Source organism: Heloderma suspectum, chromosome 2, assembly GCF_057233095.1.
Source record: "Heloderma suspectum isolate Gila_16-S chromosome 2, 16-S_ref, whole genome shotgun sequence".
In the NCBI taxonomy this organism is placed as follows: Eukaryota; Metazoa; Chordata; class Lepidosauria; order Squamata; family Helodermatidae; genus Heloderma; species Heloderma suspectum.
Genome location: NC_139459.1, coordinates 105,039,294 through 105,055,345, shown reverse-complemented (window position 1 = coordinate 105,055,345; position 16,052 = coordinate 105,039,294). Strand labels below are relative to the sequence as shown.

Here is a 16,052-nt window from a genome sequence, read left to right as displayed (position 1 = left end):
ATACATTCAGACATTTTTCAAAGTTCCAAATCCTTTCTTCCACTAAGAACTCCACCAATCCAGTGTCTTTTAATTCAAGAACTTCACAAATTTCTAGGGGATGCACCAGCTGGACTTTTTATTTATCAGTCTCTTTTCTTGCATCATGAAAGCATTTTAGGGCAGATCAGGAAGGCAAACATTGTGAATAATCTGCTGGAACACCGCACTGTATGATGACACTGGGGCCACGTTAGACTGAAGTGGTGGTTGTGAGGGGGAAGAGATTTTAGTAGGGAGCAAGCTTCACAGCACGGATAACACCCCCCCCCCCCGCTCTTTGATATATCAAAAACAAATTGTTGAGTGCAAATCTGTTGCATTACAGGGTATTACACCCTTGCATTTTTATATATATACACAATTCTATTTTAGATAAAATGTGGGAATGTCACATTAAAGACACTGGGTTTTTACATATTGAAACTACACCAACTAGGTAAACATTCACATACTAGAAACATTGCTTTAACAGTTATTAAAGAGAAAACAGGCGAGGTTCCAGAATACACACAATAGATAGTAAGGTTAAATGATCCAAGAAACCCCGTATAAAAGGAAGTATACTGCAGTGGTTGGTAATGTATTAACTGAAGCAAGAACGCTTATTGCCAACAATAGGAAATGTGAATTAAAAAAGCAGCTGTGGAAGAATAGCATCCATTTGTTTTAAGAAGATGTATATTCTGCCCTTCTGCTGTAGAAACAGTGCTTAGGGCAGCTTACAACAATGTGTGGGGGCTGGCTGTGCTAACCTGTAACGAGGAGAAAGGCACACTACATATACTCTTATTACTTCAGATGTTATTAAAATATGTTTGCAGGGTATGATCCGCATAGCTAGGGTTACAAAGCTTGTAATGGCACATGCATGGAAAGGCTATAATAAATGCAGCACCTTAATCTAAAAAGTAAGGGAGCATCCTATGCTGCCTACCACTAGAGACAAGCAGAAAGGACACGTTGCTTACTTGTTAACTATAGTTCTTTGGTCATCTGTGAACTCACACATATGGATTCTGTGGCCGCACAGAGCAGTAATTCAGAACCTTCTAGAGCTAAGCAGAGCTTTTAGCTGGAAGCCCTGCCCACCCTTCTCATGCATGCTCCAGGCAAGGCTCCCGCTCAGTTCCCAATCTCCCACAGCAGAGGAACAAATCAAGAGTGAGACATCAAGTGGGGAGGAGAGTGGGTTGTATAAGTTCACAGTTGATAACTCGAAGAACTACAGTTACAGGTAAGCAACCTGTCATTTTCTTTGTGGTCTCTATGGTTCACACATTTGGGTAACTAATAAGCAAACACTCACCGGAAGGAAGGAGATGCCACATGAAAACTGAAGAGAGGAAAATTGAAGAGAGGATTGCCAGAGCTCATCCACATGAGCTCTGGCAATCCAGGGGGCAGTGCTTGATGAAAGTTGAAGGCTGAGCCCAAGTTGCAGCACTGCAGAGCTGAGGGAGTGGGACGCCCATGAGGAAAGCAGCAGACGAAGCCATAGCTTTAGTTGAGTGGCTGCGGATGTGCTCAGAAGCCAGGAGGTGAATGAGTTGGTAGGCGAGAAGTATAGAAGATAAGACCCAATTGGCAAAGCACTGTGTGGATACAGGGTGACCCCTCCTTGGGCCAGACTGGCACACAAACGAACAGGTGGTTCAGAATGGAGCTATGCATTGCAGATAGAGGGAGAGAGCCTTCCTAATATCAAGAGAGTGAACCTTCACCTCCAATGGAGAAGCAGGTTGGGGGAGAAATGTTGGTAGCACTATATCCTGAGATAAATGGAACTGTGACACCACCTTCAGAAGGATGGAAAAGTCCAGTCATAAGATGACCTTATCCCTGTGGAAAGTCAAATAAGGTTGGTCATGGTGTAGAGTGCAGAGCTCTGGTGCTCTACATGCCAAAGTAATGGTGGTAAGAAAAGCCATGTTTATAGTGAGGAGGTGAAAGTCAGTTGTGGCCATGGGCTCCAAGAGTTTGTCTGTGAGCTGTGTAAGAACCATAGAAAGGCCCCATGTTGGGACGTTGACAATGCCCTTAAGGAAGAACTTAATATCTGGATGGGAGTAGAAAGAGAAGCCATCAACTTTGGTATGGTGCACAGAGAGTTCTGCTTGGTATATTTGGAGTGATGAAAATGTCAGGCCTTTCGCTTTAAGAGAGAGAAGCAAGTCGAGTACCAAGGCAAAATCACAAGTCTCAGGACATTCTCCAAATGGTGGCAAACACCCAAAAGGCTTTCCACTTAGCTTTGTGGGACACCTGAGTGGACAGTTTTAAGGAAGCAGTTATGATGTCCAGGACTTCCTTGGAGAATTCATGTAGGCCTGCATCCACCATGGCATGAGGCAAAGGGGGTTTCAAGGTCTGGGTGTCCAACCTCTCCTTATCTGTGGTGAGGAGGTCTGGCAGTCATGGAAGGTAGAGGAAGGTGCAGTTGGAGAGAAAAAGCAGGGTTACAAACCACAGTTGTGTGGCCACCATGGAGTTATCAGGATGCAGGAGGCATTGTCATCTTCGATCTTGTTCACAACTCCAGTGAAGAAGGAAAGGCATAGGTCACAGTGTCTCCCCAGTTGTGGAGAAAGGCATTGCCAAGGGAGTCTGGGCCTTTGCATGCCCCGCACTCTGTGTTTGACCTCGTGGCAAAACTGACTACTGTGGAAGTATCCCACATTGAACAGGGTCAATGTGATAACTGGGGCCATTTCCCACTTGTGAGGGGTGGTTCGAGACTGCTGAGCGAGTCCGTGATTGGGTTTATGGTGCTGGCAAGGTGAATAGCAACCCAAGTGAAGAGAGAGGGACTTTGTATCTTGTTTGTTGGTATAGAAAGCTACAGTAGTGTTGTATGTAACAATTTGAAATGCACACCCTATAAGGGTTTACTGAAAAGCTTGAAAAGCCTTCGAAACTGCAAGGAATTTGGGATGGTTAATATGCATAGTTTGTTCACTGCTGGACCAGTGGGCATGTACATTGAGTGGACCACAGTGGGGCCCCCCCAGCCAGAGAGCGAGGTGTCTGTAGTGATGGCTACCAAGGGGTGGGAATGTTGGAAACTGAGCTCTGGCAAAAGATTAAATGGGATAGCCCACCAGTCCAGAGAGTTTGGGTTTTAGAAAGCACGGTCCAAGAAGCGTGTTGAGGAATCCCATTCTGGGTTGAACACTCTAAGGAACCAAGACTGTAGCAGCTCATGAGAAGGTGGGTGAGAGGGGTCACAGCTGTGGTTGCACCATGAGGCCTAGGAGGAGTTGGATGCCATCTGCTCAGGACTGAGAACAAGACTTGATGTTGTGTGCATTAGCATATCCGCCTTGTCGCTGGGTAAGGTGTGAGCCTGTGTGGAATACAGAAGAAGAGCTACTATGAACTGATGAGTTTGTGAGGGGATGAGGCAAAATTTGTCCTGGTTGACCTGGAGGTCCAATGAGCTCAAAAGATCTAAGGCAGCCCTGACACTGACCTGGAGAAGGCTGAAGAGGATGACAAGCCAGTCATCTATATGCGGGAAGAGGACTGTTCCCTGCAGTCAGAGGTGAGTAACCATTGCGGATGTGCATTTTGTGAAGACTCTTGATTGCAGTGGTGAGGCCAAATGGGAGACTCTGAATTGGAAGTATCTGTTGCCTAAGGCAAAGTGGAGGAAGCTACAACATACAGGGTGGATGGGGATATAGATATGTGGAGATCTACTGTGATAAACTAGTCTCCACAGTATAGAAGAAATAGTAGTCATCCAGAAATTCCTGACTGAGAAAAGAAGCTGGTAAGCTTTTGGTGAGGGATGATCCTTTCTATTGCTTCCTTGTCCAAAGGCATAACGATTTCTTCCATGAGTGTGGGGTTGGGGCAGTTAGTGCAAAAGATTCCCAAAGGATGGGTCTGCTTGAACTCAATGGTGTAGCTGTCCCAGGTGATTGAAAGCACCAATGCTTGCATGATCATGGGAGTGGTTGGTAGGGCTCATTTGTGCAAGACAGGGACACCATTTTGATTGTTTGGGGAAAGCATCCCAACAATATTTATAGGTGATATTTCTTGTGGACAGTTCATCTAGGTTGGAACCGAGTCCTAGATGGTGGTCCGGATGCTCTGCTCAAGGATGATTCCAATGGGTGCTTAGTCGATCCCTGACATTGCAGTAGCATTGAGGGCAATATGTAGAAGTGGATGAGGATTGTGATCCCAGTCTTCATCTTTTGGATGTGGTCTAGTGATTTATCCATGGGGCACTGAAAAGTCCCTCCCTTGTCAAATAAAGGTCCCCCACTCTGGACGTGGCTTCCGGGTTGAGGCCCGCTGTCCTGGGTCAAGAGTGGCATCACAGTGATATGGCAGCTGCCATCGCCTTGGAGTTGCAATAGGCCATGACTGGCTGTGTTGATCTGTTGGCCTGCCAGCCTGAGAACTTTGGCTTGAAAAATCATTGTCAAGTTATTAACACTGTTAAGGGGGTGATGGAAGAACATGGCTACCTTTTCCCACAAAAATTGTTGGTAGGCTGCCACGCCGGCAGGCTGCCTTGTAGTTTGCCATCCCGTGTGCCAGAGTGAATGTGGAATATATTCTATGGCCCATGAAGCAATTTCTTCCTTCCAAGTCAACCGGACTGAATGAGGCTTCTGTTGGCCCTTAGACTGAGAGGCTTCGACAATTAGAGAGTTTAGAGTCAGGTGCTTGAAGAGAAAGGAGCACGCATTCTCCTAGAATGTATAGAAGGTTTTTGAGTTTTCTGGATGTTGGTGGCATAGTGGAGGGTTTTGTCCATGATTGTTTACTAACATGGAGTTGGGTGGGTAACATCAGTATTCTTATTGGCAGGGTCAGATCTGGATGAATGGGGATTGGGGGTGGGGGGACTTGATTTCCAAACCTAAGGACTTCACCATCCAAAGAATTTATCTGGCATAGGGTCGTAGATCATCCATAGGAGACAGAGGATGGGTGGTGCCATTGTGGTGGTGACAGGTCCTCATAATAGTAAGATGGAGGGGATCGAGTGTAGTAGGTGCAATACTGATCATCCCATGGAAAGTTGTGGTGGCAGTTGTGAAGGAGACTTCCAGATGAAGCTGATGATGCTGGGGAAACCTGTCAGTATTGAGAGGAATGGGCTCGATGGGAACAGTGCCTGTGTAGCGAGGATGTGGGAGACCAGCATCAGGAAGCAGAACAACTGGCTCTTGGTGGGGACCTTTCCTCAATCTATACCGATTCATCGTACTGGACCTCGTCTGATGAGCGAGGATCTGGGTGTGGTTGCAGTTTCTTCAGAAGCAGGCAACCTCAAATGAGGTGGCAGAGCTCGAAGTGTGTGAGAGGCCTTCAAATGAGGAGGTGATGCTGTAGGGTCATCAGATTCAATCCTTGACCACCAGTACAGAGGTTTCAGGGTCGGATCGGGGTGCTGATGTCAAGGGTGAGCTCTAAGGCAAGGCTGACACTGGTGCCATGTGTATGGCTGGATTGTCCAAGAGGTAGGACGGTTGAACTGTATCCCCTTCCATTGAGAAGGAGGCTGAAGTGACCAGCTGGAAAATCATATGCATGGGTTTGGTGCAGATAGATTATGAGGTGGTATGAAGTGGTTGGTTCTGTGCCACTGACTCTACAGCCTTTAGGGCCTGCTCCCACGACAGGGTGCCGAGACAAGCCATTCTGTTTCATTTGGTCCGTTTAGTGAAGCCCTGACAGTGAATGCAGGAATCAACACAATGTCCCTCACCTAAACAAAGGAGGCACAGGGAGTGGCTATCAGTTTGTGGTAATTTCCTACCACAGCGGGTATATGTTTTGAAGAAGGCCTTGGAGGTCGTATGCCACTGAGGTGTGGGGAGGAGAAAAACAAAAAGCAAAATAAAACTGTAGTTAGATGAAGAAGTTTGATGATGAAGGAGAAGAAAGAAGAAAGAACTCTGCCCAGAAGTTCTCAGTTTGGAACCACTGAAGTCAAGAAAAAATGTGAACGCAGAGAAAGCTCCGAAAGCCTCTACTGTTGTGGCAGATGAAAAGGAATTGAGAGGAAGGTGGGAGCCACATCCAGAGCATGTGAAAAGGAGGATGGGTGAGGCTTCCACCTAAAAGCTCTGCTCAGCTCTAGAGGTTCCAAACGACTGCTCTGCACAGGCACAGAAGCCATATGCATGAGTCACAGAGACCACAAAGAATGCTTGTTTCTGGAATGGGGCAGAATTCACAGAAGGGAGCTCCACTGACCTGTCCTATTTCGGAAATTAGTGTTTCCACTCATTTAGGGGGCGGGGATACTTTAGGAAGCACTCATTCCTGATACATTAGCAGTTGATCCCATGAGCACAACAAAACTAGCGTGGGCACAGCAGCAGCATTGGATACTGCCCCAAGTGCATAACTTGTTCTGAATTTAATCTGGGCTTCTTTGGAGTCAGAAGAAGGTCAGAGCTGATGTTTAAGCATTTGTGTTACTTCCAGGTAAGAACTTGCAGAACTGTGTGAGTGGCGGGTCACCACAAAGGGGCATCACCAAATAGGGGGTTCTCCCTTTGGATGAGCAAAGGCAAGGTGGAACTTCCAGTGAGATGGGGGAAAGACAGTGACAATGCCATTTGTTTAACAACTGAGCTGGCTGGGGTAAATTTATGTTTTTATTTTTGGGCTCTTTAGGTCAACTAAGGATGTGTTATCTGTCTACAAGGGAAGGAGACTGGGACCATTATAATTGTAGAGCAGAGCAAAGAAAGTTATGGCAGTGGGAGGCATCAATGTTGGTTGAGGGGAAGGCGACTGAGACATCTGTGTGCTGTAATGCGGGAATGACCCAGGCTATCGATACCATTGACTGAATTGCAGAACCACGTCAGCTCCTTGGTACTCTGAGGAGCTGAGGGTGCTGAAACATCAGGGTTGACTACTACAGCACAAATGGAATGAATATGATTGAACACAGATGATAATCCATCATCAATCTTATTCTGTGCCAGTGACAGTGGCTAAAACAGTTTATTTCTCTGCCATCATAGCAGCTGGAATCCTCAGATGCTAACTGTGACCAATTTGCAAGACATTTTGCATTTGAAGTCAGTCATATGCATGCTGATCTGGATGAATTACCACAATGGAGTCCAGGATGAGTGGCAGTAGTGAACCATCTAGTCATGTTATTACGGATAGTTTCAGCTTGTGCAACCTGAGGATGTGGACAAACTGCTTGGAGATTTGGGAACCACCATTTGTTCTCTTGATCTTTGCCCATCCTGGCTGGGCTAGTAATAGGGACCTCAGAGGTAGTCGGTGCCTCCTGGAGGGCTAGCATGGTTCCCAGTGCTTTAAAGAAAGCAGTGGTAAGAGCTCTACTGAAGAAACCAAGTTTAAATCTTACAGTTGGGGTAATTATTTCCAGTATCTGTCACTCTTGGATATAGTATTGGAGAAGGTAGTGAGAAGCCACCACCCTATCCAATACTCTATGAAGTTTTGAAGAACACTGATTATTTAGAACAATTTCAATCCAGTTTAAGGCCTGGTTGTGGGACGGAAACAGCCTTTGTTGCCCTAGTGGATGGCTTATGTCAGGGAATCGTGGGATAGGGTGCAGTGCTTACCTGGGACCTTTCAGCAGCAATACCATTAGCCATGGTATCCTTCTGGAATGCTTGTTTAGGTTGAGCCTAGGAAGCACAATGTTATTGTTGTTCTGGTCCTTTCTGGAGGATGTTGCTGGGGACCATGGACAGGAGGGTGCTGTTTTATGAATTTTGAGAGGGATCTTTTGTCCTATAGGTGGCCTCTAAGCATTTTAAATACATACATACATACATACACACACACATGCCAAGGAAGACAGAAACCAGACAGCTGTGCTGACCGGATAGCAACACCATGGAGGTATTAATGAGGATATTACAGCCAATGGGTTTTCAAGGCTATACAAATCTACAGGATCCAAATGCCAAGATCCTTGTGTGTGCGCCAGAGAATCCAGTTATTATCCAGCTGCTTAGCTGTTTACCCTTTCATGGATGACAAAATGAACAGTTCATTGCTAAAAAAGAAAAATAAGTTAAAGTACAATTCTTACCTAATTGTCACGATTTGGCCAATATCTAGCTCTAAGTCATTAAGCTGTGCAATAAAAACAGCAGCCACTGCTTCATACAGGGCGGTACCATCCATGTTGATTGTAGCTCCAACTGGTAAAACAAATCGGGTAATTCTCTTGTCAACATGGTTTTTTTCTTCTGCACAGCGAAAGGTGACAGGTAAAGTGGCTGAACTGGATCACACACAACGGGGAAAAATAAAGAAAAGACTTTAAGAAGCATACTGGTAAAATGCCAACGTTTGCCTATTAATTTTAATCCTACTGATTGCCCCCTTGGTGATTGGAAGCCCCTGAACTCGTTGGTGTCTGAGCATCCCATGCAGGGTGGGAACACTGGCGGAGGCGATCTTCACCTCCCCATTCTCCTGCCCTGCAGATTTTGCTAGATGAGCTCACAGGAGGAGGCGGGAAGGAGGCTGGAAAAGGCTCAGGATAACTCATATCTTGGCCTCTCCGGTCTCCTCCCCTCCCCATTCACCCGGAATGCCCCTTTTTCCCCTTTCTGAGGTTGAGTTTCCAACATCAGCAAAGCAGCTGGCATGGTTCTCTCTGTGCCGGCTGTGAGGGGGTAGGGGAGGGGATCAGATCTCCAACTCTCCCTTCCAAATTCGGAGCACTGTTCCAACTTCAGAAGGATTTTACAAGCAATCCTATGGTCCCTGGAACACTCTACCAGAGACTCTTAGCAACCAGGAGACCAACTAATGGGATTATGGAGCTACACGGAATGGAAATCAAGGTGTGGAATTTATCTCTAAAATCACAGCAAAATACAGAAAGGATTTGAAAATGTCTATATGAATTTATATTAATTACAAGATAAATGGATACCAAGAGAAGAAATGTTATAATCCTTACCTGGAGGAAATCATGAGTGCTGTCAAAAGTGCCTGAGCCATCCCTATGGCAAATTGATACGGATTTTTCCGGACTATGATTAAGTATATTAGTGGCAGAATTACAACAGAATGGATTGCAAGTCTGAAAAAAGTAATAAATATTAGATGTTACTTGGCAATAAAGTTTTAGTGAAAATACTTTAATAGGCTCATTACCTATACATGTATAAATCCCACCCTTTGTCTACCAGGAGCACAGGGTGATGTACAATACAAAATATTAAAACTTCACATAAAATCAAGAAACATGACAGCAAAACAACAACAACCATACAATAAAATTTGAGAACAACATTAAGATTACAAAACATTCTACCAAATTAAAAGCCTGATGGAACCAAATAGTCTAAAGCACAACAAGGAAGAAGCCAATCTCACCACCCATGGGAAGGAGTTCCACAATCAGTGTACTGCTACCCCAAAGGCCCTGTCTTAAGTACCCAACAACCTAGCATCTCTAGGTGGTGAGACATATAATAGGGACTCCTATGATCATCATAAATTAAAGGCAGGTTCATACAGAATGAGGCCCTGAACAGCTGATGATTGAAATTAAAATGGTGTATTTCTAATTCAATATTTTTTCAATGTCTCTGAAGCACAGTGAAATTAGAGAGTCATAAGAAGAAATAGATTTACTGCACATCAATTAAAAATCAAAAGTAAATCAGTACATTTTATTGCTATTCAAAGAATAACATACCCACTTAGCACAGTAGCCATATAAAGACCCAATTTGCGAAAAATCTCCCAGTCTTCAACTTCTATTATTTTTCCAGCAATCAAAAATAAAATACCCAATGGCATATACCTAGAATACACAAAACATCATTAAAAAGTATTCCATGATAATTTGAAGCACAGTATTATACATGTGTACTTAAAAGTAAGTCCCATTGACTTAAATGGGGCTTACTCCCAGGAAGCTGGGTACAAGATTGCAATGTGCTATTTCATAGCCCTTACCATAAAAATGTTTAATAGCATATTTGCATAACTTGTCTCATATATTACAAAGAATGGGAAGAAACTGGCTTAACATATTTACTTGTAGAAGTAATATTTATGAACCATTTATAGAACCAATGTTCTATGAAAATACTTTAAAATGACTGAGACAGCCCCATAATTTGAACTATTATACATAGTGCTATGTAAATGGATATTAGGCATCTCGGAAAGAGAGTACGTAATCGTCCAGTTGGGATTCCTTTGCATAACTGGACACAACAAAAGAAAAACCTCTGATTAGCAATGATTTAATGTTTAATTCTATACTGCTTAAGCCTAAGAGAGCACATTTCACCACATAAGCCCCTCCCTGTTTATTAAGATAATCTGTAGAAGCTGTCTTCCTTTGGAGGTTAGCTTGCCAGCTATGTGGAGCAAAAGCGCTATGACTGTGAAATCCCTTCCTCAAGGACATTGTCTTGTCTTTGAGCGTTTTCTGGAGGCTTGCCAAGAGTTATCTGTTCTGCCAAGCTATTGAGCAGAGCCAATTTTCCAATTTCATAATACTGATGCATTTAATTAACTGTATGATTTATTTTTACTGATTAATATTGAGTTACTGATTGTGGATTATTCTGTAAGTTTATATTTATTTAATTGTAATACATTAAACTGTAATTTTCCCTTTGGGGGCAAAAAGGCAGGATACATCTTTTAAATAAATATTTCCCCACACCCACAAGTTATAGGGTTGGATCCAGACTTAGTCCTGTTTAGCACAGATCCACTGAAATCAACTGGACTTCAGCTAATAATAACTAACTTATCCCATTGATTTCAATGGATCTTCTCCAGCCTTCCCCAACCTGACGCCCTTCAGATGTTTTGGACTTCAGCTCCCATCGGCCCTAGCCATTATGACCAATGGTCAGGAATTCTGAGAGTTGGAGTCCAAAATAACATAGGATACCAGGTAAGGGAAGGATGATCTACATTAAGCATGACTAGGTCTAGATTCAACCCATAATTATGGAACACAACTGTTATTGAAAATATACAAAATTCCAGACATAAATTGTATCTATTACTGTGAACATCTATGATATGTAGCATTAGAGCTATTATTTTCAGCCTTGATATTGTATTTTTACCTACAATTCCCTTCATATCCATATATTCCACACTTTAAAAGCTATAGGGAAACCCTAATCATTTTTCCTTTCCAAAGGTTTTTTGGTAAATCTCTTGGGTATAGTAAAAATTATTCTGTTTTGCTGAAGCCAATAACTAAACATTCAAAGGGCTAATGAGAATATATCATCTTACTTACCACATTATTATCTGAACTATATACATTGTGGCATCATTCAGTGCGTTGAAAAAGTCGACCAGCACTTGTCCTTTTTGTCCCATTTTCCCGATAACAATTCCGAAGACAAGACAAAAGACTATCAAGCCAAGCACATTAATACCATCGGAATACATGCCCACTATTTTGTATTCTTTAGTTTTGTTCTGCAGATTGAGAGTGGAGGGGGAAAGTTACCAACTAGCAAATATACATTTTACTCATATAATGCTTCAACAGCTTTATTCTTGTTTGGGAAACCATAGCAGCTTAAACATGTTTGGGGTTTGTTTGTTGGCTACTTGATTTCTTGGGAAAATATTTTGGTAAGTACTAATTTATGTAGTGCTTCTAATGGCTCCATTTGGAACTATTGAAGCACAAATTATCTTAAAAGGATTTGACAACAAATCTGTCTTGAACAGTATGTTCCTGTAGATCACTTTCACTTTCTGGTACTGACTATCACATTTACTTACATAAATGAATAAATAAACATTTACTTACATAAATATGATAAATTTACATTTATCAATGGTACCACTGGGTGGCCCTGCACGGCATAGCTTATGGCTTCACTGAGTTACGCAAGCCCCTTCGCCACAACAAGGCAGCGATCCATGAAGGGGGTAAATGTGATAGTCAGTACCAGAAAGTGAAAGTGTTCCTGTAGATCACTTTCACTTTCTGGTACTGACTATCACATTTACCCCCTTCATGGATCGCTGCCTTGTTGTGGCGAAGGGGCTTGCGTAACTCAGTGAAGCCATAAGCTATGCCGTGCAGGGCCACCCAAGACGGACAGGTCATGGCAGAGAGTTCTGACAAAATGTGGTCCACTGGAGAAGGAAATGGCAACCCACTCCAGTATTCTTGCCAAGAAAACCCCATGGAACGTATCACAAGGCTAAAAGAGATGACGCCGGAAGATGAGCCCCTCAGGTCGGAAGGTGTCCAATATACTACTGGGGAAGAGCAGAGGGTATTTCCAAGTAGCGCCAGAAAGAGTGAAGCGGCTGGGCCAAAGCAGAAAGGACACTCAGCTGTGGATGTGTCTGGTGGTGAAAAGAAAATCCGATGCTGTAAAGAACAATATTGTTTAGGAACCTGGAATGTCAGATCAATGAATCAAGGTAAGCTAGAGGTGGTCAAACATGAGATGGCAAGATTGAACATTGACATCTTGGGAATCAGCGAACTAAAATGGACAGGCATGGGCGAATTTAATTCAGGTGACCATCATATCTACTACTGTGGGCAAGAATCCCTTAGAAGAAATGGAGTAGCACTCATAGTCAACAAAAGGGTGGGAAAAGCAGTACTGGGGTACAATCTTAAAAACGACAGAATGATCTCAGTAGGAAGCCAAGGCAAACCATTCAACATCACAGTTATTCAAGTCTATGCCCCAACCACTGATGCCGAAGAAGCTGAGGTTGATCGGTTCTATGAAGACCTACAACACCTTCTAGAACTAACACCAAAAAAAGATGTCCTCTTCATCATAGGGGATTGGAATGCTAAAGTAGGAAGTCAAGAAATCACCGGGATAACAGGCAGGCATGGCCTTGGTGTACAAAATGAAGCAGGACAAAAGCTAATAGAGTTTTGCCAAGAGAACACGCTGATCATAGCAAACACTCTTTTCCAACAGCACAAGAGGCGACTCTACACATGGACATCACCAGATGGTCAATATCGAAATCAGATTGATTATGTCCTTTGCAGCCAAAGATGGAGAAGCTCTATACAGTCTGTCAAAACAAGACCTGGAGCTGACTGTGGCTCAGATCATGAGCTTCTTGTTGCAAAATTTCAGCTTAAATTGAAGAACGTAGGGAAAACCACTAAACCATTCCGGTATGACATCAATCATATCCCTTATGAATATACAGTGGAGGTGAGGAATAGATTTCAGGGATTAGACCTGATAGACAGAGTGCCTGAGGAACTATGGACGGAGGTCCGTAACATTGTTCAGGAGGCAGCAACGAAATCCATCCCAAAGAAAAAGAAATGCAAGAAAGCCAAGTGGCTGTCTGATGAGGCTTTACAAGTAGCTGACGAAAGAAGGGAAGTGAAAAGCAAGGCAGAAAGGGGAAGATATTTCCAACTGAATGCAGATTTCCAGAGAATAGCAAGGAGAGACAAGAAGGCCTTCTTAAATGAACAAGGCAAAGAAATCGAGGAAAACAACAGAATGGGAAAGACTAGAGATCTCTTCAAGAAAATTGGAGATCTCAAGGGAACGTTTTGTGCAAAGACGGGCATGATAAAGGACAAAGAAGGCAGGGACCTAACAGAAGCAGATGAGATTAAGAAGAAAGAGGTGGCAAGAATACACAGAAGAACTATACAGAAAAGATCTGAATGTCCCTGATAGCCATGATAGTGCGGTCACTGAACTTGAGCCGGACATCCTCGAGAGTGAAGTCAAGTGGGCCTTAGGAAGCATTAGTAACAACAAAGCTAGCGGAGATGACAGTATTCCAGCTGAGCTATTTAAAATCCTAAAAGATGATGCTGTTAAAGTGCTGCATTCAATATGCCAACAAATTTGGAACACTCAACAATGGCCGCAAGACTGGAAAAGGTCAGTTTACATTCCAGTTCCAAAGAAGGGCAACGCCAAAGAGTGTTCAAACTACCGCACAATTGCGCTCATTTCACACGCCAGCAAGGTTATGCTCAAAATCCTACAAGCTAGGCTTCAGCAGTATGCGAACTGAGAACTACCGGAAGTACAAGCTGGGTTTCGAAGAGGCAGAGGAACTAAAGATCAAATCACCAATGTTCGCTGGATCATGGAGAAAGCAAGAGAATTCCAGAAAAACGTCTATTTCTGCTTCATTGACTACGCTAAAGCCTTTGATTGTGTGGATCACAACAAAATGTGGCAAATTCTTAAAGTGATGGGAGTACCAGACCACCTTATCTGTCTCCTGAGAAACCTGTACCAGGGTCAAGAAGCAACAGTAAGAACCAGACATGGAACAACCGAGTGGTTCAAAATTGGGAAAGGAGTACGACAAGGCTGCATATTGTCACCCTGCTTATTTAACTTATATGCAGAGTACATCATGAGAAACGCTGGGTTGGATGAATCACAGGTCGGAATTAAGATTGCCGGGAGAATTATCAACAACCTCCGATATGCAGACGATACCACCATAATGGCAGAAAGCGAAGAGGATCTAAAGAGCCTCTTGTTGAGGGTGAAAGAGGAGAGTGCAAAAGCTGGTTCGAAACTCAACATTAAAAAAACGAAGATCATGGCATCTGGCCCCATCACTTCCTGGCATATAGAAGGGGAAGAAATGGAAGCAGTGACAGATTTTACTTTCTTGGGCTCCAAGTTCACTGCAGACGGTGACTGTAGCCATGAAATTAAAAGACGCTTGCTCCTTGGGAGGAAAGCTATGGCCAACCTAGACAGCATAGTAAGAAGCAGAGACATCACCTTGCTGACAAAGGTCTGTCTAATCAAAGCTATGGTTTTCCCAGTAGTAATGGCTGTGTATGGCTGTGAGAGCTGGACTATAAGGAAGGCTGAGCGCCGAAGAATTGATGCTTTCGAACTGTGGTGCTGGAGAAGACTCTTACGAGTCCCCTGGACTGCAAGGAGGTCAAATCAGTCCATCCTAAAGGAAATCAACCCTGAGTGCTCATTGGAAGGACAGATAATGAAGCTGAAGCTCCAATATTTTGGCCACCTAATGCGAAGAGAAAACTCTCTGGAAAAGACCCTGATGCTGGGAAAGACTGAAGGCAAAAGGAGAAGGGGACGACAGAGGATGAGATGGCTAGATAGCATCGCTGATGCAATGAATATGAACTTGAGCACACTCCGGGAGAGAGCGCAGGACAGGAAGGCCTGGCGTGCTATGGTCCATGGGGTCACGAAGAGTCGGACACGACTGAACGACTGAACAACAACAACAATCACATTTACAAGTAAATTTCACTAGATAAATTCTTTCTACATCATTTCAATCGTGATAGTGTCATACAATACACAGTAGTAACCATACCTGTGAAGTCTCTGTTGGCATTACAATTGTGACTGGCTCTTCTGTAGGAACAGTGCCATTTTTGTCTCCATTAGTGATTTTTATTTCTTCACGTTTGGTCTTATACTGCAAGTTAAGAATACATATATAATGCATAAAAAGGAAATGATGGACTGAAAAACAAACTATATTTTTAAAGCTCTCTTTAGAATGCAAGACATTTTTAACAGGGGCTAGTAAACTACCGTTAATGGTTGTAACATGCTAACAACATCTGATAAACACTTTTTAATCAATCATAAAGTAGATACAAGTCTTAAGGCGCATTCCTATGGGGATAGTCAGATGCCTCTGAACTTGGAGGTGGCTGACTATCCAATGCAGGGTAGGTGGAGCACGGACGGGATCCTCTCCTCCACACTCCAGCCGCCCTCCACTTGCAGCTAGACAGCTGATTTTGGCTGTCTAGCTGGGGCGCGTCGGAGCGGGGAGGGGGAGGCCAGGCAGCGCATAGGAAGCATCGTAATGATGCTTCCACAGTCTCCTCCCCTCCCCTGGGAATGTCCCCTTTTTGCCTGCTCTGTGCTGTTCTTACAATCATGGAGACAGGGACAAACCACACCGCCTACAAGGGGGCGGGGAGTGAGGTTTCTGGGAACTAAGCTCGGAGCCCTGGCTCCAAGCTCAGTTTCCAGAAACTGAAAAATACTATGGCT

General features: G+C 43.7%; 1 protein-coding gene across 2 annotated transcripts in view; it reads right to left on the bottom strand.

The window, feature by feature from the left end:
• Positions 1–16,052, bottom strand: part of SLC1A1 (solute carrier family 1 member 1) — a 76,491-nt gene that overhangs the window by 9,945 nt on the left and 50,494 nt on the right. For both annotated transcript variants that reach the window (XM_084834420.1, XM_084834419.1), the window contains exons 6-10: positions 15,358–15,462; positions 11,309–11,493; positions 9,731–9,838; positions 8,987–9,109; positions 8,105–8,299 (exon numbers count right to left, since the gene is read on the bottom strand). In XM_084834420.1, coding sequence (XP_084690546.1) covers positions 8,105–8,299; positions 8,987–9,109; positions 9,731–9,838; positions 11,309–11,493; positions 15,358–15,462 — 716 coding nt within the window. The remainder of the gene's footprint in view (positions 1–8,104; positions 8,300–8,986; positions 9,110–9,730; positions 9,839–11,308; positions 11,494–15,357; positions 15,463–16,052) is intronic.